A 26,080-nucleotide genomic window follows, 5' to 3' on the forward strand; every position below is an offset into this window, starting at 1 on the left:
CAGGAGGCTCAAGAGACTTGTGCATTGAACTAAATACACGAGTGGAAAAGATGACACATACAGAATTGATGGGAACCCTCTCCCAAGGATTCAGAAGCAGTACACAACTACTGGGAGGGGAGAGTCATCTGCCTACATACCAAGAGGAGATTCTCCCACCTGTCCAGCCGCCTGGAGGTCAGGCAGAGCTCTGGGGGTTTTGATTTTTATCACCTGTCTCTCATGTTGGGGTGGGCTTTGGTGACGCAGCTGCTTTGTGTCATCTGCTCCTGTGAGTAACCCCAATAAAAACTCATTGGCTCACTGGGGGGTGGGGGGAGACTCACCACAGCCTTGCCCATAGGCCAGTCTTGTAGGAGCATTTCCTCAGCTGAGGTTTCCTCCTCTAAAATGTTTGTAACTTGTGTCAAGTTGATATAAAACTAGCCAGCACAGTACGGTTCTGTGGTTCTGTGCTGCTGTGTCATGGTCTGTATGTTCCTTGTTCTAGTAGTGCCATGGTGTTTACCATATTGAGGTAGTACACCTTGAAAAGATGCTCTTTCCCTGCTGACTTAAAAACTGTCTTTGGTTTCCGAGAACTTGATCGTGACAGGTAAAGGTATTTTTACATTTAATATAAACAGGGCTAATGAGTCTGGATATTGGTTTTCCAATCTGGATATTGTAAGTTTCCAACATTATTTTTATTTTTTTAAAAAATGTATCGGCTGCATGGATGTCTACATGAGAGTGTCATATCTTGGAGTTACAGACAGTTGTGAGCTGTCATGTGGGTGCTTGGATTTAAACCCAGGTCCTCTGGAAGAACAGTCAGTGCCCTTAACTGCTGAGCCATCTCTCCAACTCCTAACATTACTTTTCAAACACTTCCTCACCTTTCTGTGTTGTGAGGTTCAATTAAATTCAACATAACTTAAAATACCAATCAATGTGATGACAAGAAATTATTGTAATCAAGCCACTACTGACTTATTAGGGCCACAGAACAGACTTCGGAGCTGAGCTGCGATGCTGAAGGGACATTTTATAGCATATTTAAAGGATAAAACCTAAAGGGAGGGAAGCTGGGAGGGCTGTAGCACTGTCCACTTATTTGGACATAAGGGGTTGAACAAGGGAGTTTCCATCAGTCAGGATAGGAGTAGGTTCCTGGGGCTGGAAATATGAACTTTGACACTGCCAGGAAGATGGAGAAGTTGTCCTTGAAATGTCTGGATTCAGACAACTGTTTCCACACAACAGAAACTGTTCAGCTATTGGGAAGTCCCTAGCTTCCCTAGGGCCTCAGACCTTGAACTTAAGTTTCTCCCTATGATTAAATAGAGTCTATAAATGAAATGATAGTACTTAGAATAAGTATTTTTTGCTTGTTCACAACATTTGGAGCAGAAAATCAATATCTAGATGCAAGTGCTTCAACTACATTAAGTATAAAGATCTTCAGCAAGGAGAGTGGAATAGTTACTCCATTGCTGTTGCTTCTTAGGAGCAGAAAATCCCTTGGGTCTTTTATTTTCACAAGTTGGAAGTTTAACCTAGGTGGTGTTTTGCACTTAGGGTACCCCTCCATTTATCCCAATGCAAATGACTCTTTTAAAAAAAGATTTATTATGTATATAGTGTTGCACTTGCATATACACTTGCACACCAGAAGAGGTCACCAGATCTCATTCTAGATGGTTGTGAGCCACCATGTGGTTGCTGGGAATTGAACTCAGGACCTTTGGAAGGGCAGCCAGTGCTCTTAACCTCTGAGCTATCTCACCAGCCTCCCTGTAGATCACTCTTAAAATAGATCATCCTTCCCCCACAACTAGGGGATAGTGCCACACAGTGAGCGGGCATCTCCATCTCAAACAACATAATCAAGACAATTTTTCACAGACAAGTCTACATGCCAAGCTAATCTAGACAATCCTTCATTTAAATGCTCTTCCTAGGTGATTCTAGACTGTGTCTGGCATATAATTAGCACTATCTATCACAGCTTCTTTTTGTTAAACTGTTCGTTCTTTTTTCCATGTATTGTTTCAATTTTTTAAGTTGTCTATGTTCACCTGATGACTATTTGTACTTCTTTCAGACAATCATTTTAATTTTTTTTCCAAGCACATTTTATATATAAGCGTCTTCAGGGTTGGCTATTGGTGATTATTCAGAAACTTTGCTTGTATGTTTTTCTGATTATTCATGATTCTTGCATCGTATGTTGGTGCCTACACACCTGAAAAAGCAGCCACCTCTCCAGTCTCTATGGACTACTCCAGCAGGGAAAGCTCTTTACCAGTCTGACCAAAGGCTTGTGGGTAGGTTATCTGACAACAATCTTAGCAGGCTGTTCACAGGGGTCTGTTCCCCAGGTTCATCCTGGTGCCATTATCAACTGGGGAAATATGAGCACTGGGTAAAGGCAGAAAGCAAACCTGAAACACTCTTGTAGATGGTAAAATTCAGTGGATATTTATATGTTCACACAATAAAAATTATCACCATTAATTTTAAGACAAAATGAAAGTCTATACCCCCAAGTAGTATATGACATTGAACAATTGTACTGCTTTGCACAGTTCTACATGTCCCCCTCCCTTTACCACGATGCACAGTGTCATTTCAGAAACTAAGCTCCATCACGTGACATTTTGAGGATGAAACTACAATCAGTCATGGATGACCAAGAAGGATATGTGGATTGCCAAGAAAAAAAGCTTTATTCTTTTAAGCCACTGAGATTTGGGGATACTTTGCAAAAAGAATAATGTAGCCTGATATGACTCATACACACATAATAACACTCTGATGAGAAATTACTGAGGAAAGGAAAACTATTTTCAGATGTTCAGAATCTGTGACTCAGAAGTGAGTCTGAAAGCTAACTGGCCTCCTTAAATAAAACAAGCAAAATAGGCCAATTTCAAGTCAGATGATCGCTAAAAGAAACTTAGAAGAAAGTGCCTTCATTGAGACGATAAAGGACACGGCTGCCTTATCTACCACGTAGGCATTGCAGCAGACTCCCTTCAGAAACTGCTGCACTGAGGAGAGCAGGATAAGGCTTCTATAACCATTCTTTTTACAGTTTCTTTCTAGAATTCCATCTGCAATTTCTTTGGTTTGTAATATGATGTCAGAGACTGAACTGCTTCCCTGACTGACAGTTGCTTGTCTTTTAACTAGACTATATTCTGCTGGTGCAGTGGATCCAAGTTTGGTTCCCAGTACTCACGCTGCCAAGGTTCACAACCATCTGTAACTTCTGCTTCAGAGTATCCGACACCTTTATCTAACCTCTACTGGTACTGCACTCACATGCACAAAGCCACACTCAACTACAAAGACACACAGAGATACACACACAAACGTGAATATATAAATATAAACTTTAAAAGTTCCAATTCCACAGAAAAAATAGTTTCACTTCATGTTATTGTTCATTCAACATTTATTAACTGTAAGTGGTTTAAATTTTTTCCAAAGGAGGACCTATTCCTTTAAAATATTAGAACAGAAAATACAGTACCAACATTAGAAAAAGGGCTGAGACTTCTCTAATAGAATTTATTCCTAAGAAGCAAATGAATTTTGTCTGCTCTCTGAGGAATTCCTAAATTCTATGCATTGTATACTTCTGTTACATATATTTGTATTTAAATGTGTCACAACTTTAGGTAGGTGTAAAATAAACCTTCAGAATTTAGATATTAATGTAGTACCGAGATACCTCTTCTATACAACCTATTTTAATAGAGAAAATACTTACAATCTAGGAATATATACATTCTATGCAAGCATTTAAATTACTTTCGGTATTTACTAACTTAAGTACTCAAGAACGTGATTTGAAGAATCCAGCAGGCTGAAAGTCTGTTTCTCAAGAGAATTGGGATCTTCCACCAACACAGAGATTTTGGAATTTCTATATTCTAAAAGTTCATGATCCTTGCTTGATGACAATAATTCACTGTCAGCTACCCCAATAGTTGCATCTTCTACCAGAATATTTGCCTGGTATGCCCCAACGGGGAGGTCAGGTAGTCCAATGTAGTCGTGATCTGCTACTATCGAGCCTTGCAAGAGATAAAGACTATCTGAAATAGTGAGATCAATAAGCTCATGTTAGAGGTGAAGGTAAACATCTTTTTAAAGTTAAATATAAAAATTAGTTATCAATATTAAAATCCAGAATGCTCTCTTATCAAGCTGGGCATGGTAGCACACACCTTTAATCTCAGTACCTGGGAGGCAGAGGCAGAGGCAGAGATCCAAGCCTCTGCACCCCCCGGCCCACCCCCCACAACCGGCTCATCCCAAAACCTAACGTCTTATTCATTAGACATAAACATATACAAAAGTCAGCACAGTTATGTGCATATACCCCCCACCCACCCACAAACAGTTCACATTTAAAGAATGTAGGAGCATCAAAAATACTGAAATAAAGACTTCAATATCCTTGTCTGGTTTTGGTGTACATTATATGTATGGGACAAGGAGTAGGAGCGGCATAGGTAAAATTATAGAACTATAATATTGCTACTGATGACATGCTTAAAATCTGTCTACAAAGGATTTCTATATGAATTAATAAGGCTCTTTTAGCCATCTGAACTGCTAAACTCTTATATTTCTAATTTCAGATGCCTTCCAATTTATACAGAATCCATAGTAGTACAATTACATCAATGAGTTATAATATAAAGCTATAAACTAGATGGAGATAAAGTGGCCAAAATCTGACTCCCATGACAAGAATGTCTAAGGAGGTAAGCTTCAGTGAGGCAGCTAAACTTTTCTTTAAGTTGTATCTGATAGCAAAATACCTTAGGAATGTTCAAGGTCTACCTAGTCTGCACAACAGGGAAACTTTTCTTGTCTGTATTTTGTTGTACTTTAGCAAACTTATCATTAACCCCCAGGAAAACAGGTTTCAAATAAGTTGCTAAACTAATAGTAAAGTAACACTCTCCTACAATGTATAGAATACAAGAGAAAAAGAAATCCTTTCAGGTGGGAGTCTCTAACTCGTAACAAAAAGGAACTGCATCCCTGTGTTCTCGTTCTGGATCTTCTACCGAACACGAACAGAGTCTCTTGATGATTTGACTAGTTTACAGAACCTTCCAATCTAAGTTTAAGAAAAGAAGACCGATTACCCGTTTAGATCAGAGAATAGTGGGGATCACACCAAATTTGGTATGTTTGGGAAAACGCCCCTTTTCTAGAAGTTCATACATTTAAAAACTTAAAATTTATAAGTTTTAGCTCTTAGAAATCCACACTATAGGAGCTGGAGAGATGGCTCAGCAGTTAAGAGCACTGTCTGCTCTTCCAGAAGTCCTGAGTTCAATTCCCAGCAACCACAACCATCTATGTGGCTTACAACCATCTATACTAGGATCCGATGCCCTCTTCTGATATGTAGGTGTACATGAAGACAGAGTACTCATATACATAAATCTTAAAAAATTAAAAAAAAAAGAAGTCCACACTATAGTCAGGTGGCATGAGTGGGCTTGCTTGTGTTGAAGTCTCTGCAAACAATATGGCCAGCAGAGAAACGATCCACAAGTGGCAAGAAGGAAATCTGGTTCAGCACAGCTTAGCCGGAATGGTTCAAATAGCTAGAATCTGAGCCCAAGCAGTTTATTTTTAGCTATATTCAAGCGCTGCACAATTTCAGAAAAAAAAAAAACTTTCTTACTGATAATTAACTCAATCCCATGTGTACAACAAAGCTTAAGATATGTTTACACTGAAACTTTTCACAAAGTACATATGGCCTCTTCCACAAAGATGGAACTGTTGACTCTGAAACAATGCTCAGGGTAAACGTCTACGGAAAGTTACTGAGGTAAACACAACAGCCTGTGGGAGTTAGGATTGATTGGCCTAGCACTAAGAGAACACAGAAGTTACCTAGACTGTTGTGAAATACAAGTGACATCCCTCATAAGGATGGTTTTTATTGGATGAGAGGCAATGCTCAAGGTTAGGAAGAAAAGTCTGGGATAAACAAACATAAGAGTCTGGGGGACTCAGGTGAGGCCTGGCTCTACAGACAGTAAAGCATCATCAGGTTATAAACTACATCCATTCCCAGCATTCTGGGTAGAAAACAGGTTTGTGAGTAGGTGAGGCATCAAAAAGAACTCAACTGTCTGATTATTCGCAAACGTTGCTATGCTATTACTGTTTTACTATTACTAGTCACTATCAGTAGTGAACTGGATGGACTCTGCATCTGGAGAGTATGGAGCTACAAGGACTAAGGGATAGTTTCTCCAAATAAGCTTTATTTCTAATAATGTGGACCCCATGAATTTACTGTCATAATGCTTGTTTTATTGATGAAAATATTAACTGTCACAGCCCAATAACGGTTTCCCAAAGTGTCCACCCATTAATCTCCCGAACCTGTGAATGTGTTGCTTTATATGGCAAAAAGGAATCTGGGTAGTCATGAAATTAAAGCTGCCCATGATCTGATCTTAAAATTAGTGAGATTATTTTTAAGTGTTTGGGTGGGCCCAAGGACAGAAGTCCTCAAACACAGAAGAGGGAGATACTTGACACACTGCAGGCTTTGAGAAAAGGAATAAAGCAAGAAATAAAAGAAGCATGTAGAACCTAGAAAGGACAAGGAAATCCATTCTCTTCTCTTCTAGATGGTCTAGAAATATGACTCTGTCAATGCCTTAATTTTCGCCTGACAATATCAACGTAGTAGTTCTAAGTACCCAAGTTTATGACAATAAATGTGTGCTGCTTGAAGCACTAAATCTGTTGTAGACTGTTATGGCAGCAACATGAAACAAGCACAATGAAAATTATTTCATAAATGGGCTTTTAATCATGAAGGAAAGAATGAAACTAAAACTTTTGGGTGAGGCAGATCCAAATCTATCATTAACAAAACAAACAAAAGAAAAACCAGACTCTGTTGGATGGGACAGTGGCTCAACAATACAGCTACCCCTTTAAAAAAGATCATGACTACAAAGGGACACTAGTATATTTTTAAAAATTCTTATCAAACTAAGTAGCTTAAAGTGTTCAACATCAAAGTAGACAGCACAGCAAACAGGCCTGCTTAAAACAGCAATGACAAATACTGTTAACCTAGTACTGAATGAGTTAGCACAGTATTATGTTCCAGATACGGATGACAGGAACTTGGCAATATAAGCCCATCTCTTTTAGACTGTGACTCTAACACAGCCTAGAAATCAACAGTGGCAAAGAGCAATATGATTGATTGATATAAACAGACACTTAAACTCCTTTTGGATATTGGATGTTGAAGTTCATGACAAATAAAAAGGTTTGATGGTTAAAGATACTGTTTTCATTAAATTCCCTTTGTGGACTCTTCAAAGTCAGCTGCTGAGGTAAAAGATTTTTTTTTTAAGGAAAATTCATGATGCTGAGGAAAAAGATGGAATAAGCTACATTTACTCTTTATTTCTACTGATGAAACACGAAAAATATAAAAAAATAAAAAGGATCAAATCTACCAAAGAACTAGTTTACAGCATGGTTCATAGGAAAATTAACCCACTTAACAATCTCAAATGCTTATGCTAATAGCAATAGTGACACAACCGTTTTCTTAGATTATTATAAGAAACATTTCCAGAAAATTTAAACACGAGCCAAAAAATATATTGCTTCTGTTTAGAAACTTGTGTTCTCAACTGGTTTCTGAAATATTCAGAAGGAAAATAATTTGACTTCCTTTCTAAATGTCTTTGATAAGAGAAAACCTGAAGAATATTGAACAAGAACCTGGCACAGCAACATTCTACATGCAGATCTTGTATGAATAAAGGTTAACATGCTAGAAGGAAACATGTTCTGAAGGTGAAGGGCTGAACAGGAAATCTTGGTGACATTACAGAACTCATACAATCCCTTTTTCTACTTAGATGGTAGAAGGGAGTGTTTAAGACAGCTCTGAAGTGAGAAGTCACAGAAATCAATGTATGTCCTCTTACAAGAGGATGAAATTACCCACATGTCTGGAGTTGAAGATAAGTTTGTAGCTAGAGCAACTGGTTTCATCACAAGAAAGAAAAGCATTCACAGCTCTTCACAGAGAACTGGGGTTCAAAGCAGAAGTGGCTAAGAACTGCTATACCGAGGAGCCTCACAAGGGCTTCATATCTCAACAAAGGGCTAGGGTAAGCACAGGTCATTGGTTATTGCTTGTTGTTTTCCTTATCAATTAAGTAACTTGTTTTGATATTAAAGTATAGTGTATCACCATTAGATGTAACTTTCATTCAAATAATATCAATGCGTCATCTTTCTTTTGTCCTTAGATTACTATTTAGCATATACTCATTGTACAGATTGAGCAAAGTTTATGACAGGCATGCATGAAAATGGTACAATGTATTATCTTCTTTACAGAAAAAGCATAATTATAAAATAGGTGCCAAATAACTTCCTTTCATTCACCTAATTCAGAGAAACTCTAGGGAATAAAAATACAGCAGGAGAAAATAGAATAATCTTGCTGAAGGGGACTTAATATGAAAACCATGACAAAATGTCATTTAAATCCTATAAGGGAAAAGACTAGAGATCAGGAATGCTCTTTGGCATAGTTTGGGGCATTATAAATTTAATGGAAATTATAATTCTATAGTCTGATAGCACTCGAGTGCTCCCCATCCTCCACCCTTACCTATCACAATCTATGACCTAATTATCAAGCCATATTCAAAGGAAACACATTTTCAAAGTTCTCTTACTTATCTCACAACTAGATTCTGGACAATATGTTTTCTTTGGCAATAATAGTCTTAGCTGCTATTTTTCCACATAAAAATGATGTAGAAAGTGATAGGATATTATGCAAAACTGGAGATAGAATCTTCCTTTCTTGAAACAGGTTCTGCATTTTTCATAGCAATTATGAAAAGTATAACAGATGTCAAAACAAAAATTTTCATTTGTTTGCTTTTATATAACAATAATAAGTCTAATAATAAGTCTAATAATAATAATAATAATAATAATAATAATAATAATAATAATAATAATCCTACTTGTTTTCTAATGAGAAGAAAGAAAAAAGTGGGTTTGGGAAGGTGGGGAGTCTCTGGGAGTTGTTAGAGAAGGGGAAAAGGTAATCAGAATATATTGTATGAAAAATCTATTTTCAACCAAAAAAAAAAAAAAAAAAAAAAAAAGTAAAGAAAACGAGTTTGTGAAAGTACATTCTAATCAAACAGACTGCTAGAGAGAACTAAAGCTCTGTAAGTTTTATGTTTCATCAAAGGAGGGAAGGAAGTTTGCTTGAAACTCTAACCTCTCTTCTCAAAGAAAACGAAACGCGGGAGCAGTAGAGGTACTTACCCTGCTCGCTGGACTCTCTTACGTAAGGCCGAAGGTGGGACATTTTGATAGGCCTCTTAAGCCTGGTGCCAGTGCTGTCTCTCAGGACGGCACAGCCACTGTCTGTAACGTAGTCTATGACACAGGGACCAACCCATTCGGACTGGAAACGGCCATCCTTCCACCAGTTCTTCCTCTGTCTTAGGACTTCATGACCCACTTTTAAGTGAAATGGGTTTAACTGCTTTGGCTTCTTTTTAACAGTCTTGGTTTTATTTAGTTCTTCCGAATTGTTGTTCTCCATCTGTAAATACATGACACAGTTACGCCATGGTTCGAGTTTGCATGCACACACTGGTAAGTACGACAACAGGTATTTACTGAGCTGCTACAGAAACAAAGGTTGAGCACTAATGAGTTCTTTACAGTCAGTATCAATACTTTCTCTTTACACAGAAGGCAAAATAAACCAGGCTGAGTGGTTCTAAGTACTTGGACTAGCACAAGTACTGAGTACAGAGTTCTACACCTGCTAACAAGGATACAGGCTAGAAACCAGGTCTACTCAGTCTTCCCACACTTAGGGTTTCCTGTCATCTCTAAGAATTTCATGGCTTTAAGCAGACTATTTAGGGTTTGGGGAACATGTTCAGTGGTAAGGTAAACACCTGACACACACTCACGAGGGCCTATGCCTAGATTCCCAGTACCCACTGGACCCAGCAGCACATGTCTGTAACCCCAGCGATTGTGGGAACATTGTGGAAAGGGAAGAGCCTGGTGCACCCAGGAGCTGCCTGGTCAGTCAGCTGGCATAACTGAGTTACTGAGCTCCACTTTCAGTGAGGGCTCTACACTCAAAAAATAAGGCAGACATGGGATGTCCATTCCTAGCCTCCACACACATGCTCACACATGTGCACATGCACCCACACAAACACAGCTACTCTACAAATGCACATTCACACAAAAGTAATAAACAAGAATATTACTTAAGCAATTAGGCAGAACTTGGTAGATAACACCTTTCTTTTTGTTGTTGCTTAATGGTACATTATGTCCACATATGTGAGCATGGCCAAATGCTAAGAATGTAAGCATAAGTCCTCCCTAATTAGGCTTCACAGAGGGAATTTTTCTAGTATCTAGAATCACCTGGCTCGCTGACGGCGTCTTGTTCTCCACTACTGCATCGGCCTCTCTAACTGCAGCTAAGATTCTAGCAAATACACTTGTATTTTCACCACCCACTTCATCAGGACACTCCAACACACAAGGATTCCGATTGAACATTTGGAAGTATGGTGTGTTTTTAGTAGGTTCCTATTTTTAAGAAAAACAGAAAACATGTCAAAACAAAAACCCTTGTATCTCCCTGGAAATCAGAAGTAAGCAATTAATACTAAAAAGGAACATACCGAGTGAGTCACATTGAAAGCAAAGGAAAGAGCTGGCAAATGCTCATCCCAGTTGTTTGGGTGGTCGGCACAGTGTTTGGAGAGAAATGTTTTGATTGTGCTAGGTGTACTTTCAGATGGATTCACACTTCCAGAAGCATTTGAAATTACAATCTGTTTTGTACCAAATAATCTATACAGTTCTACATTGATCTGAAAAATATGAAAAACAATACTGTTTAAATTTCTTATTTTTACTCTGGCTTTAAAAAGGTTTCAAGAAATCCAAAGTCTTGTCTTTCACTGACCACAGGCATTTGGATAAAACACATGTGCATTTTGGGTAAAATCCTACTGAGTGCTGAGCAACACATTAGATTCCTGTCATTTTTGTCATTACATGTCAGGATGATCTTATGATGTGTTACTAACTCCATTTTAGAAACACAAGCTGAAGCTTTGGGAGTCTAAGCATCTGACCCAGTGTATACACACAACAAGGAAGTGGAGGAAGAGAATTGAAAACTAACTTTGTGGTCAAGTAACTTTAAATTCAGTACACTGTTTTCAAGGAAAATGAGGTCACATGACACAACCACTGACACCTTTGCACTCAGTTTCCTCATCTGTAAGTTGAGAAAACTCCCACATACAGCTGGCTAGGGGCATAGACAAAGGAATGCTTGTAAGAAACCACACACATCTTAGCAAGGAACAAGTACTTTATAGATTTTAACTACAACCATTATTGCTGTTATAACAATAATTTTTAAGTACAAGACTTCAAAGAAGTCAGAATGAGTTTAGGACACTCAAGTCTCTCAAATGCAAGGCAACTCTTTAACTGCCTCAATGCTTGCATGTTGTTGTTGTTATGTAGTTTAATTTAGTTAATCTTTGAAAAGAATAGTTTATACAAATAACTCAGAATTAGAAAGGTAAAGTTTATTAAAGAGAAGCTAATACCGTAAACAAACACACAAACACACATTTTCCAAGCTCCCCGAAGGCAGACATGGTCCTGTGAAAGCTACAGCAAAACAGATACAAGTTAAAACTGCTGCACACATTCAGCTATCACTAGCTTTCTTTGCCCCCTGTCCTCCTTGCTAACTGCAATATAAATATTATGACATGGGCTCTGGCAGCCACAATATCAGCACAGGTTGACAGTTATACTCCAAATATGGGAGGACAAAAGCTTGGAGCTAGGGTCCCCACTGATGCTCAGAGCTTTCATGCTAACCTTATATAGTGTTACATTCCTTTTACCTGAGTACAAAATAAGCTTCTATTTCAATTTTGGTTTTAAGAACAGGACAGGAATTCTCTGTTACTGCACCCAAGCATGACTCCTTCCCTATTCTTATGTGGGAGACTGGAATACACTTAGGCCCTGTGACCACTCCATAATGAATAGGTTGGTGAAATTTAGATTTTATATCCATAAATTTAATTAAGTGCTGAAATGAAAGCATGAATGAGGAATCTACTTGTACATGCTGTGTTTCCACTTTGCTCCTACCATGCTTCCAAGGCCATGGGTGACTACTGAATGATTTAATATACGACTATTAATCTGCGGCATTAGAAAAGTCTTTTAGTTTGTATACCTATTATCATAGTTACCTATGTAAATATTTAATATGTACATATAAAAGTATTCTTTATATTTTAAACACGATATAAACATATTCAATATTCTAGTCTTTTTAACATTCTTTTATTATATTTTCATTTTGGTTGTTCTTAAGCTAGAAGTAAACAAATATCATTTAGTTCATTCATTTCACTTTAGCTTGAAGATACCAAAAGACAGGTTTACAAACTACTTAGTGGTAAAGTAATAATAAAAATTCTGTTTTCCTAATTTCTTTTCAACAAATCTAGTAGTATACATTATATTCCTCCATATTTACAGCAACTTATTTGATTGTATTAAATACCCTATTATGCACACAGCACTATGTGCCAGATACTGAAAGAGTGATACATGCTCCCAAATGTGAGCACTTTGTCTTACCTGTTCAATGAATTCATCTCTTTGGTCTATTATCATTTTCTGAGGAGGTCCATATAAGAAAAATATATTTATAATAGCTTTAGAAATTTCTGATGCTGAAACATCACATAAAGGCAAAATCACAACCCATTTTGTGAACAAGTCTGTTATGATTATAGCATACACATGACTTCTGTTGCTTGTATGGAAAGGTCCCGTCAGATCAACAGTAACTACACTCCACGGGCTTCCCACCACGGGAAGGTGCTGCTGAGCTGCTACGATAACTGTGTTTTTTGCTACTTGACAATGCTGACAAGCATATACCTACAGAGAGGCACACAATAAGGAAAATATACACACGTTAAAATATTCACTATAATATGAATCAGTTTTATAGAGCAGAATCTGAAAATAGTCCACAGATACTTTGAGACTTAAAGGAAGTTTACTGCCTGAGACTAGCCATCATATGAAGCCTTCTACTTGGAACAGTAAGCAATTGTCAGTCACGATAACGTGTAGCCAATAAGTCCAAACAGCTGCACCACAGAACTCCTCACTGCTACTTGATTACGTGGCAAGCTCAAAGAGGTCTTACTCAAATGTGAGGAAATTCTAGTTCGCATCCAAATATATAAGAAATCAACAGATCTTAAAGTATGCTTGCTATTATTTTATTTTTAGTTGACACAAAAAGTTTCTACAACTAGTTGCGGTGGTGCATTTATTGATGCAGCCCTTTGCCTTGGTGTGCTGAAGCTATAGAGGTACCACAGTCCTAGAATCTATGCAACATGGCAAATCAAATCTACTTGGGTTATGTAATAAGAACCTTTTCTCAGAAAAAACAAACAAACAAAAATCAAGGAAGACCATAAAAAAGAAAAACTAATTTCCTAATTGACTACCATGGAATATTGAAATATTCCATTTTGTATAATTGTATAGAAATTATATTTTTCTATACATCATGCAAATGATATTTATTCTTATAAATTTTAAAGTTCATTCATTCATCTATTTCACCACTTTTTGCTGAACTGCAATTTTGACCAAACGATATCTAAGGATGCTAGAACCTTTCCTACAGGTCTCACAAAGCTTTTCTTTAAGTCGGTGGTTTTCAACCTGTGAGCTGAGACCCTTTTGGAAGGTTACATATCACATATCTACATATCTAAGATTCATAACAGCAGAAAATTACAGTTAATAAATAGCAGCAAAATAATTTTATAGTCTGGGGTCAGCACAACACGAGAAACTGTATTAAAGGGTCTCAGCATTAGGAAGGTTGAGAACTTATTCCACTAATAAGTGGAATAAGAAGAGATCAATTGATTAATTTATAGATGGTGATATTTTAAAACATTTCTAGAACTTCAGTTTGGAAAACATTTAAAGTAAAACAAAGACACAAACCTTCATCATTATGATCAAAGTAATTATTTTTTAAAGGTGATATGAATGGCGACAGCGTATTAAGAAACAGAAAACATCGATGAGAATGGGAGGGGCTAGTGAGCTTGGAAATGCCTCATTGTAATTATTCTTGATCCTCATTTTCGTTTTCCAACTTAAATGCACTCACCAGCAATACATAGAATTACTTTATAAAATGGGATCTTTACTCAAATTACAGCCACTCGGCAGCTATTTCACTGACTGCTATAAGGGAATGCACAGGACACTTACAGGTTAGGTTTAGGCTCCCGCCACTTAGAGTTGACATGTTTCTTTCTTTAGACAGAAGAGGCACAAGAGCTGAGTCCACACTGGGACTGATTTATTGCAAACATACTTATTGTCACCATATCAAAAGTCATTCATGATGCCACTAAGGATATAATAGCAAACGAATTTCAACCTCAACTGAATTTTGCCTGTAAAATAGAGCTCAGTGGTCTAATTCTCAATAATTTCCTGTCAAAATATTGTATTTTCTAAGTTTGATTTATGCTCTATTGATTTAAGATAATTATAAGGGGAAATAAAGTTACCTTTAATTTAAATGTCTTCTTAGCTCAAGAATAATACATAAGGCACTTACCCCACAGGTGACATGTACAGTACATTTTAAGCATTGACCTCCTTATTCATTAGAAAGAAAATACAAATTCCTAAGCAATCTTTAGAAGCCATACCCACTGTTTGACATCATTGGTCACAGAGGTCCAATAGTAACTGGACTCCACGAGAGTGAGAGTTCTGGATATGCCGTGGTGAACACCAGCGCTGTTTTCATGGCACTCCCTTAGGACTTTCTTTTTTTCCTCTTCTGAAACAACTACCAAACGATTTTGTTTTCTGTCTTTTCCAACATAAAACAGCTTTTTTTCTGAAATGAATGACATAACAACAAAACAAAACAAAACCATAATTTTCAATGCTCTATAGTGTTAAGACAATTATAGCCTTAACTTAAAACCATGAAGATTTTTAATGTTAGTTTTACAAAATCTTTCCTTAACACAGAGTATTTGCTTTCAATGCTATTCCCATGCACTCTGAAGCTCCAGGAGACCTGCTGCTGCTACAATCCTGAACCGGCCAACAGAAGTGGGGTAAGCTTGCTCTCCAAAGCATGTGGTTAACGATGAGACTGTGAACTGGCCTTTCTATGGGAGCACGCAAAATAGGAAAATACTTGTGGATGCTAAAGCTATTAAAAAATGACCTAGGTTATAAAATAAGTTCTGTACAGAAAGAGCAGCTTCCTGGTACAAATTTTTCTGGAAAACTGGTTATAACTTTTTTTGTAAGCAACATCCTTTCCTTGTTCTGATTTGAGTGAAGGTGGAGACGGCATAGTGGGGGGAAGGCATTTCTCAGGTCTCCTTTCCCCTGAAGATACTCAAGGGAAGGAGCACACAGGGAACAGGCAGAACCATTATTTCTCCAGTTCATATGGGGTAGCTATGCTGACTTAAGACTACATCATTAAGATGCCAAAGTGATTTTAATCAGCACAGATCTTCAATTTGAATGCAGGTAACTGGAAAGCAGAAACCTTATCTTACTCAATATATCTCTAGGGCCTAGAATATAACCAGCACACCACAGAAACTCAATAAACTTTTTTTTTTTTTTAACATGGATGAATGAATGACTGCACGTCTCCTTAATGTAAGAGGTCTGCCTATTGTTAGGAATAGGAGTTACTGACAGTCATCTGTATAGGGACATCTGAATAGACATTTATTTATCATCTTAGAGTTTATGACCTTATATTCCGACCTGATTTGGAGAAAGCCTAAGGCTTTATCTCTAGGCAAAGTTCCCACTAACAGCACTAATGTTCATTTACTTATCTGTTTACTATGCCGTTTGCTTATCTCATGCTGTTTGCTTTCCCCATAGAAGGAGGAGAAAAGAAGGGAAAGCTCTCAAAGATTCCATAATTGCCCTGTTGCTTCTCAACTATTTAATGTATGGATGGAGTATCGAGGCAAGAAAACCAGTGCAGTCCTGAGGATGACCATGCAGGGTGGGGACAAGCAGGTGGATGGATCAGCTCAGCTTGGACACAGGCGCCTACATCTTTTTATTTCAGTAAGCCCACTAATGAACTCAGTCAACACTTTCATACTAAACATCAAGGAATTTCTCATCACTGTGGCATCAACACCTGAAGGCACATCATGGAAGAACCATTAGGTGAAGTAAGAGAAATTAATTTATGCAATTTTCATGGTTTTTTATTAATTAATTAATTTACATCCCAATCATAGCTGTCCCTCCTTCCTCTCATGGTTTCCTTTCATCTACAATTTAATAGGCCATTGTCTTTTATTTTTTAGATTTATTTTTTATTTGAAATTATGTATATTTGTGTGTGACCATGTGTGGATAAGTGCAGGTGAGTGCTATACACACTAAGGCTAGAGGCCCAGATCCCCTTAGGCAGGTGGCTGTGAGCTGCCCAACATGGGCACTGGAAACACAACTTGATCAGTACATGCTTTTAGCTAGAGTCATCTCTCTAGCTCCTTAATAAGTCTTTTTTTCATGCTCATCAGCTTAGTTAGCTCTATTGTGATTTCCACATTACTTTTGAGTATGATCTTCAATTTAACTGATAACCAAGTACTAGAGAACCCCAGGAATCTATAAACACATGTGGAGAAGAATCTGTAACTTAAGATTCAGATATTAATTTCACCTTTGAAGACAAATTTCTTTGCTGCTCGTCTTATGCCACTTCTCTCACTTGACAGTGTAGTTGGATGATATTCCCCTGTTCGTTTATAGTACGCAATCTGTTTAAGATGAAGGTCACCATTTTTCCCACTACGGACCATCGCGAACCTAGGTGAGATTATTTAAAGATGTTACTTAAATGACAAGCTAATTCTGTTGCTATTTCAGATCAGGCTTCTGCCACATTTCTGCTTATGCATGACATGAATTGAGCATTCCCAGAATATTATCTGTGAGGGAGATAATTGCAGTACAGAACAGGGTTAGAATGATGTCTACACACTAAAATATCTGAATGCTAATTTTGAGATCCATCAATGCAAATTATCTTGTCTCCTTCATTGCTGCCCTGTTTTCTCTTCTCCCTTAGGAGTCCAGGCCCATTATGCACCTGGCTGGGCTGGAGTGATGCTTGGCCCAGGTGGGTGGGTGGGTGCAGGCAAAGAACACATGCTCACAAAGAACACACACCCACGAACAGCTTCAGAGAACTGGGTTGTTTATTGCGGGAGTATATATGCCCCTGTGGAGGTAGCTAGGGTCTCTGGGGCAAGGTTTGTGTGGTTCTGTACAACTAGACAGGACAATGGTGCAGAAAGACACGTCATCTGCATACTCAGGGGCTGGGGAGTGTGTGTGCAGGGGGGGGGCACTTTATAAAGTCAAACAAGGATTGAAATCTGGTAACTGTCGTCAAGGTGACACATTTCTACTAGGGTTGATGGTGGGGCAGCTGACTGTATGGTGTAAGGTTGGGAGTGGAGTGGGAGCCAGCTCCTGCTGGCCTCGTCTGAGATATTGGGGTTGAAGCTCTCCTTGACCCTTCCTCCTTAACCCTGGGCCACTACTTCATGTGATAAAATGTGTATGTGGGGGGGGGTAATACTAGAAAAAAGAAGGAAATGAGTGAGTATACTTCAGAAGTTTGCTTGGAGTCTCTTGTTGCCATCAAAAGAAATGTTATTCATCAAGGTTGATTTCTGTTATGTAGTATTTAAAGAGAGAAACATAACCTTACAAAACTCTACTCAAATCACATGTCATGTTTTTTAAAAATAAATATTTAAATGATAAATAACAGTGGTGTAGCAGCCAGATTCCATATGCTCTGAGTAAAAGAAAACACTTATTTTTCACATTTTCAGTAGCAAGACAGATACTACTGTAGTTATCTAGTTGGCTATCAACTTAATCATCCAGGTTAATTTTTGGTCCTTCTTTCCTGCCTGCCATGCTCTAGGAGACTGACCGTGGAAGGCTGCTCTTGTAGTTTTCTAATAGGAATTGTCCAACACAAGGCAATGACAAGGGGAATCAGAATACAGAACAGGTCAGGGAATTTTCCTCTGTGTTGCTAATCCTTGGAGAGTGGTCCGCCCCCGCCCCTCTCCACGCCTATGAAATCAGGAGCATCACTACAGTTCCTTCAAAATCCCAAAGATGTATTTTCTGCTTCCTGCTGGAACTCTGATACCAATTTCAAGATTCTAAAAACACTATGGATGTTTATTGTTCATTAAAGTATCTAGGGATTGTGCTAACTAATCATGGTTGTCAGCTTGACACTCCAGGGAAGAGGGAGCCTCACTGAGAAATTGCCTTCATTAAACTGGAGACCACTGTAACAGAAAGGCTCTGTGATGCTATCAGAACTTCCAAGCAGGTTAATATAGTTATAAGGAAGGTATTATCATCAAACAGTGAGTTTTAATTCACCTTTTTTGGAGGCAGGGTCTTGAAGTTCAGGTTTGCCTTGAGGTTTGTAGTCCTCTGCAGAGGAATTTTAATTTAGAACATGGCTGCTCTGGAAAGAGATCACATCCAAAACCCATCTAGGTCTGTGAGATGCTGCTGGAATACAGACACACCTTTAATCTCAGGGGAGAGAGGCACACTTAAAGGCCAGTCTGGAATAGAGCAAGTTTCTGGTAAAGAAAAGCTTAGGTCCAGGCCTGGTAGCACACACCTTTAATCCGGAACTTATGAAACAGAAGCATGCAGATCTCTAAGTTCTGTTCAGCCAGTATGGTTGAGTCAATGAATTGAGAGGCAGTTCAGGGAGTTGAGTTTGTGGCAGTTCAGTTTGTGGAATTCAGAGGCACTTTTTTCCAGGACCATTTTATAGAGAGAGGTTGAGGACAGAGCAAGCTAGACACAGGTAAAGACAGAAGGAGCCAGAGAATGAGAAGGAGCCAGAAGATTAGAACATATTGCCAAAGTCAGTTTTAGGTCAAATAGAGCAATTCAGTCAGAAGTTAAGAGAAGCTGGTTTGAATCAGTCAGTTAGGAGAGGAGTTTAAGCCAGAAAAACTGAGTTGAACCAGCCAGCCAAAGTTCAGAAAGAGCTAGAAAGGTTGAGCTTATTCAGCAGAAAGTCTCAGAGGCTGAAAATATTCTAGGCCTAGATTAGATTGTATGGGGACTAGAAGTTTCCAATACTAGGCCTAGGTTAGCAGACGGAGACAGTAAGCCCCTGAGACAACAATTACATCAGAAGAGTAAAAGGTACTTTTATAGTTTTCCTTCCTCAGCCCTAAGTCCTAGAAATAGAGGCATGCATTGCTGTACCTTACCCACTCACAACTAGAGCCATTAGTTATCATATAGTAGATGGCTGTACTTCAAACAAACTACAATGTAGCTATTATGGTTTCTAAAGCATCTCTAAAAGAAGGAAGCATGACAGGGCATGTACCTCAGCAGCACTATGCTTGACTAGGATTTGTAAGGCCCTAGTTTTAAATCCCAACTGCACACGTACACAGTGTGCTTATAGACAGAAAGACAGCGACACACAGACAGACATGCACATGCATGCACCACCCCACCCCCCTGCCATCACCATTATCTGGCACATGCCAGACACAAAATAAAGACAACCAACAGGCCCCATGAAGTTTACAATATAGTGGAGTTAGAGATTATTTTGAAAACTAAGCTCAAGCTGCATCATTCAAAATAGTTATAAAGTGTAAGAGACCCAAGTACCCTATGACAAATAAATAAAAAATATGACATATACATATAATGAAATATTATTCCGCATTTAAAAAGAATTAATTCTAACACATGCAAGGACACGGATAAATCTTGAGGCCATTATGCTAGGTGAAAAAGAATTTTAATGCAAATACTGTCAAATTTATAGAAATAGAAGTTAAAATGGTGGTTCTCAGGAAGTAAGGCTTTGGGTGCCAGGCAGAGAAATTGTCATCTAGTACTATAGTTAAATATGCTTGGCAGAGCCAGTAAGAGCACAGGGCCAGTACAGCGGAGCTATTCTCTGTTGCCTTCTTTAAACCTGGAATATGCTTGGGACCAGGACCTTGGGGGAGCTGTAGCTTAGATCTGGAAAACCCAAGTCTTTTCACCAAATGGAGCTATGTTTAAGAGTGCTAAGACTGCTGTGTGTTCAGTCTGATGCTCTTGAGATACTAGGTGTTCCCTCTGCCCCACACAGCTTGGTCAGCTTCCTGCTGACTTTGTTTCATTGTATAATAGCTTTCCACTGATGCTGTCCTATTTCTCCCCAAAAACCTGCTTTTAAGATGCTGTACATTTTAATAAGCTTGCTCAGCATAAGCTATCAGCTTTAGTAAGATCCCAGATCAAGGCTTTCCTATCCTTCTCATCCTCTGGTCTTCCCCCTTAAGACCCTGTCACTGAGGAATAACCTATTGGTCCAGGTCAATCTGATAAGTACTTTTTTACAATCTAAAAACATTATTATATTTTAAAGCAGTTTACAAAGTAGTACTTTCTATGTGAATTTTCCACTGTACTTAGTTTCTGTTGGCCTACCTCTCACCTACTCCTCTCCCCAGTCTCCCTATTCTTCTTACATGTTTGCACTTTTTGTATCCTCTTTTCTACTTTCATATCACATCTGTTCAGCTGGTCTCTATGACCCACCTTTAGTACCTCCTTTCCCTCCTCTCATGGACCCCTTTCTCCTTTCCAGGCCTTGACAGATACCGATCCCTAAATTAACACACTATGTCTTAAAATTAGAGCTAAGAAGAAAATGGTTGAACATGGGAGACCGTGATATTTGAGCTAACTTACTTAAGACAATATTTCCCAGTTCCATTCCTTTTTGTTTTTGAAAATTTGGTAATTTCATTTCTCTTTATACTGAATAAAGCCATGGTATGTATGTTCTACACTTTCAGTACCCACATACTCTACGATGGACATGCGAGTTTCTTGCTATTGTGAGCAGAACAGCACTAAGCAAAAATATGCAAATCTCTCTTTGAAAAGATACTGAGACTCTTGATACACACCCAGAAAATGTAGAGTTGGGCCATTTGAGAAGTTTTACTTTTAGTTTTGTGAGAAGCATCCAAACTTACTTTCATGGTGCAGTACCAGTTTATACCCCTACCAGAACTGAGAAAGAGTGCCCTTTTCTCACATCTTTGGGCTGCTTTTGTTGTCATTTGACTTTTTAATGATGATCACTCTTACTGGACTGAGATGGAATTTTAAATTTGCTTTAATTTGCATTTAGTTGGTGGATAAAGATGTCAAACTTTTTGTTTGTTTGCTTAAGTTTTGGTTATTTGTATTTCTCTCTTGAGAATTTTCTGCACAGTCTGTTAGCCATTTACAAAGCTGAACTCTTTAGTAATTTAGGTAGTACTCCTCTACCAGATGTATAGCTAGAAATGGTTTTTCCACGTTATGTAGGCTATCTTTTCACTCAGCTGCTTCCTTTGCTGTTCAGAAGCTTTTCAGTTTTGTGAGGTGCCTGGACTACTTTCTTTCTTACTGTTGCTGCAAGACACCTGGGGAGCCACCTACGGAAGTGCTGCTTTATTCTGATTCACAGCTGGCAAGCACAGTGCACCATGACAGGGCAGGCAGCCAGCAGAGGTGAGGTAGCTGGGCACACGGCATTCTCCTAAAAGCTGAGCACTACGAATGTTACAATAGGTCTTCTCACCTCAATTACTTTTACCTAGTTAATCCCCAAAGCATTCTGAGACTCCTGTCTTTAGGTGATTCTAGATCCTGTCAGGCTCACACTATTAGTTGTTGCATTGTGCATTCTGAGACTCCTGTCTTCAGGTGATTCTAGATCCTGTCAGGCTCACACTATTAGTTGTTGCATTGTTATTTCTGACTGTTACTTCCCAAGTAGATCAAGTCCTATTCACAGATGCCCATATCTTCATGTATTTTCCTACTTCTTCCTCTACTAGTTTCAGGTCTTATGTTAAAGTCTTTGAGACATTTGGAATTAATTTTTTGCAAAAGGAGAGCTAAGATCTAGGTTTTTTTCTACAAGTACATTTCCAGTTTTCCAAGCCCCATTTGTGAAAGAGGCTGTCTTTACTACAATGAGAATTTCTGGTATTTCTGTCAAAAATCATTTGACTATAGCTGCATAGGCTCAAATCTGAAGTGTTATTTTGTGCCAGTGCCATGCTGGTTGGGGCTATGGATCCGTATGTAGCTAGAATCAGATGCTGTGACACCTTTTACCCTTCTTTACTTTTGCTTAGGGGATTTGGCTACATTGAGGGCTTTTATGCGTGTTGTGGATAATGGCACTGAGACTGCAGAGCCTTTGGCAAAACAGTCATTTCATAACGCAGATTCTTATAATCCAAGAGCAAGGCATAGGAGACTTCCTTTTCCAGGGTTGTCATTTTTGTCTGTTTGGCTTTTTTTGTTTTCTGATTTTTAGAGACAGGGTTTCTCTGTGTTATCTTGACTGTCCTGGATTCACTTTGTAGACCAGGCTGGCCTTGAACTCACAGTGATCTGCCTGCTTCTGCTTCCTGAATGCTGGGATTACAGGCATGAGCCACCACACCTGGCTTGTTTGTTTTTGAGGCAAAGTATCATTGTGTAATCCTGCCCAGTCTGGAACTCCCCGTGTAGACCAGGCTAGCTTTGAAACTCACAGAGAGCTGCCTGCCTCTGCCTCTCAAGCACTGGAACTAAAGGCACAACCACACCGAGCCTTACTTTTAGGTTTGTGTTCCAGAACTCTTGAACCTTGTTGTCGACGTTTAATTCAAGGTTGTGATTACACAGCTGTGAGAACCTGGCCTTGCTCTCTTCCTTAGCATGTTTGTTAATCATATATACAAAGGCCAGAGAATTTTGGATGTTAACTTTTTATCCTGTACTTGCTCTAAGTGTTTTAACCAATTCTAAGAGTTTTCTGATTTGCAAATAAGAACTCTTTGACCTCTTCCTTTCCTATTTGTATCCTTTTTGTTACTTTATGTGACAGGTCAAGAGAGCAAACAGAGACTTGGCTTCCATGAAGGTTATTATCCCAAAGGCTAGTTTTAGCATCAGGGCTACTACAGGTCACGGGAAGGAGAGAAAAGAAAACCCACATGACTGGAGGCATGATGTGCTTTAGAAAGTACAGGCAACATTTAACATAAAGAAGACAAGAGTGAAAACTAGGTAATTTCATTAACATTTTAATTCCCCTCAAACTGATGTACAGATTCAATGCAATCCCAATTTGAAGAGAATTGGCAAGTTAATGCAATTATCTTGTTTCATTCTTTGTTAGGATGAGAATGACTTACAGTTTTTTTTATATCCTAGAGACTTTACAGACATTCGGAAAGAAACAATTTCTACTTTTACCCTATCCTTTGTAGAAACTGCTAGGTTAATTCTAAATTGATTTGTGAAATCAAGGACTTAGAAGAGTTAAGATGAGACTCTCTCTATATATATGTAAAATATTCACATCAGATGATTTTATGTCTGTGGATTGGTAAGATGACAACTGTTGACCCATCAGTCAGAATAGTGGCTAGAAACTGTCACTCAGATATGGTAAAATGATTTTCAACAAGGACACCAATAGTTTTTAAGAAATGCTGAAACAATTGAACACCATATATAAAAAAGATGAACTTCAATTCATATCTCACAGTACATGTAAAAATTAGTTCACGATGGGCCACAGACACATACTTAAGAGAAAAGATAAAATAAAACGCTTGTAGCCTAAGTTACAGTAAGGCGCAAAGGAAAAGGTGAAAAGTTTTTAAAAAGACACTGCTAAGAAAAATGCAGTTGAAATATTTATAGTACCTATCTAAGACAAAAAATTGATAAAGAACTCTCAAAGCCTAACCAAAAAAAAAAAAAAATCAAACAACCTAACTTTAAACATGGGCAGGTAGTCTGAGCCAAGAATCTATGAAAGAGATATCATTAATAAGCACTTGAGAAACTTTCAACATCATTAGACAGTGGGAAAATGTCAAAGATAGCCATAAAAGGATATGAGTATACAAAGGCAGACAACAAAACCTAAGAAGACTAAGTGTCACCAAAGGTGCTCCACAGTGTTGCTGAGAATATATAAAGACATAAGTATGGGATGTTTGGAAGGCATGGAACAGGAAGAATTTCAGCTATGTGACCTTTACCTAGGTCTTAAAAACCAAGTTTGGAAAAAGGCCATAATAACTGTCCTCCCTTTCCAAAACCAAAAAGATAAAATAACAGATTTTTAAAAGTCTTTTACAAAGGCTAAAATGCTATATAATCATTGTTTTATTTATACATTTTCACTCAAGTTGTTTAAGTAGAACCTTATTTCTCAAAATCTATTGAAAGCTATTATAAAATATTTTATTAATCTTTTAGAACAGTATGTTTTACTGCTAATAGTAAAATCCAGAAGACCTAGTGAGAGGCATTACAGACACCTTTTTAGAGTATCTGGAGCCAAGGCTGTCCTGGAACTAGGTGGATGGGCTGGCTTCACACTATGGTGATCCTCCTGCCTCAGTCTCCCAGTTATACTTTATAATGACTTATAGTTTAGGACTTTAAAAATGTTTTCAAAAATTTAGGAATTAGAAAGTGTATTAAAGATGGCTGATCACGACTTCTTTGCAACTTACAGTTTAGGAATTAGAAAAAGGTTAATTGGTTAAATTTTTTACCGATGCTTATTGCTTAACTTCTTCAATAATTTTATCTTGTGTACCCAATAAAATCAAAGCGATTAAATATCTTTTAAACAAGGATTTCTGTATTGCCTACTAACCATGAAGTTACAAAAAGCTAAAGAAATGCCACAGTAAGTTTTTTTTTTTTTTTTTTTTTTTTTTTTTTTTTTTTATTCCAACCTAAAAACATAAAATTTGTAATGTTTTAACAAACACTGTAATTTGGGATTAGAGTTCTGAGTTTTTAATTCTTCTACTTTAACCTCTGAAAACTGAACCCGTTCTTACATTTTAACTGGGAAAAGGCTAAGAGAAGACTGGGGGAGACAATACTCCAGACCATTACCTGCCCCACTTAAGCATATAAAGTCGTTTTAAAAGAAATGCCTCTACTACCACACGCATCCAAATAAAGCCTCACGGGAGAAATTCATGTCCAGTTTGAAAATTCTCTACCGGGGTTCGAATTGTCCACGAAGGGAGAATTCAGTGGGGTTTTCAAAGATGTATTTATCTTTAAAGCTCCGTGCTGGCGCCCCCTCCCTACCCCCCTTGAGCTCGTTTCTTTACTTTTGTGTTGGTTTTCACACTGAATGGTGACTAGGATCCAGAGGGAGCCTTCTCTGGCGTCGGCCAAGCGCCACGCTCGAGTTTTGAATGCAGTCTAGCAATCGCAGCCGCCGCCAGCGAGGGAGCGCTCCGTAAGCATTTTGACAGCTTGTTAACTGACTCCTGAGGGCTGGGTCCAGCTAATCCTTGCATAAGCAAGAAAGTGACCGTTGACAACTCAATTACACCGAGTCGCCACCTCCCTTGAGGAGCCCAACAGTTCTCTCCTCTCTGCAGCCAGCTTCCGCGTGGCTGTAAAGCTCAAGGCCCTCCCGCCACAACGGCGCCTGCGCGAAACCTCCGCCCGCGTTAAACCCTTTTTTTTAAGGGCAGTCGAAGGGGACCGTTTTAAAGTTACTGTAAGGTTAAGCTTCAGTTAAAAAAAAAATGTTTTAAAGATATGACAGAGCACACTAGAACGACCACTCACCGAAGTGGTCCTAAATGCAAACGGCAGGTTTTAACTCTCCTCTCGCGACTTATCTGGTGCTGCCGGAAGCGGAACTACGGGGGGGGGGGTCGGAGTTCTAGTGGGGGCTGTGAAACAGGAAAGCTCGGGCGGATCGTTGGTCCGGCGGAAACTG

General features: G+C 38.5%; 1 protein-coding gene across 1 annotated transcript; it reads right to left on the minus strand.

Annotated features, from left to right (window-relative positions):
- Positions 1-3,424: 3,424 nt before the first annotated feature.
- Positions 3,425-26,007, minus strand: Gin1 (gypsy retrotransposon integrase 1). Its single transcript, XM_051154418.1, has 9 exons — positions 25,927-26,007; positions 18,658-18,789; positions 16,904-17,049; positions 14,886-15,079; positions 12,763-13,068; positions 10,761-10,952; positions 10,498-10,665; positions 9,364-9,646; positions 3,425-4,088 (listed from the first exon to the last, which is right to left on the minus strand). The coding sequence occupies exons 3-9, from the start codon at positions 17,040-17,042 to the stop codon at positions 3,814-3,816; spliced, it is 1,557 nt and encodes a 518-aa protein (XP_051010375.1). The 5' UTR covers positions 17,043-17,049; positions 18,658-18,789; positions 25,927-26,007; the 3' UTR covers positions 3,425-3,813.
- Positions 26,008-26,080: the final 73 nt, after the last annotated feature.

The sequence above is a fragment of the Acomys russatus genome, chromosome 12, assembly GCF_903995435.1.
Source record: "Acomys russatus chromosome 12, mAcoRus1.1, whole genome shotgun sequence".
In the NCBI taxonomy this organism is placed as follows: domain Eukaryota; kingdom Metazoa; phylum Chordata; class Mammalia; order Rodentia; family Muridae; genus Acomys; species Acomys russatus.

Coding starts and splice junctions, on each gene's coding strand:
- Gin1 (XM_051154418.1), bottom strand. CDS start 17,042: ATGGTCCGTAGTGGGAAAAATGGTGACCTTCATCTTAAACAGATTGCG. Junction 15,080..16,903: donor AAAGAAATTTGTCTTCAAAG/GTGAAATTAATA, acceptor CATTCATTTCAG/AAAAAAAGCTGTTTTATGTT. Junction 9,647..10,497: donor AGACGCCGTCAGCGAGCCAG/GTGATTCTAGAT, acceptor ATGTATTTACAG/ATGGAGAACAACAATTCGGA.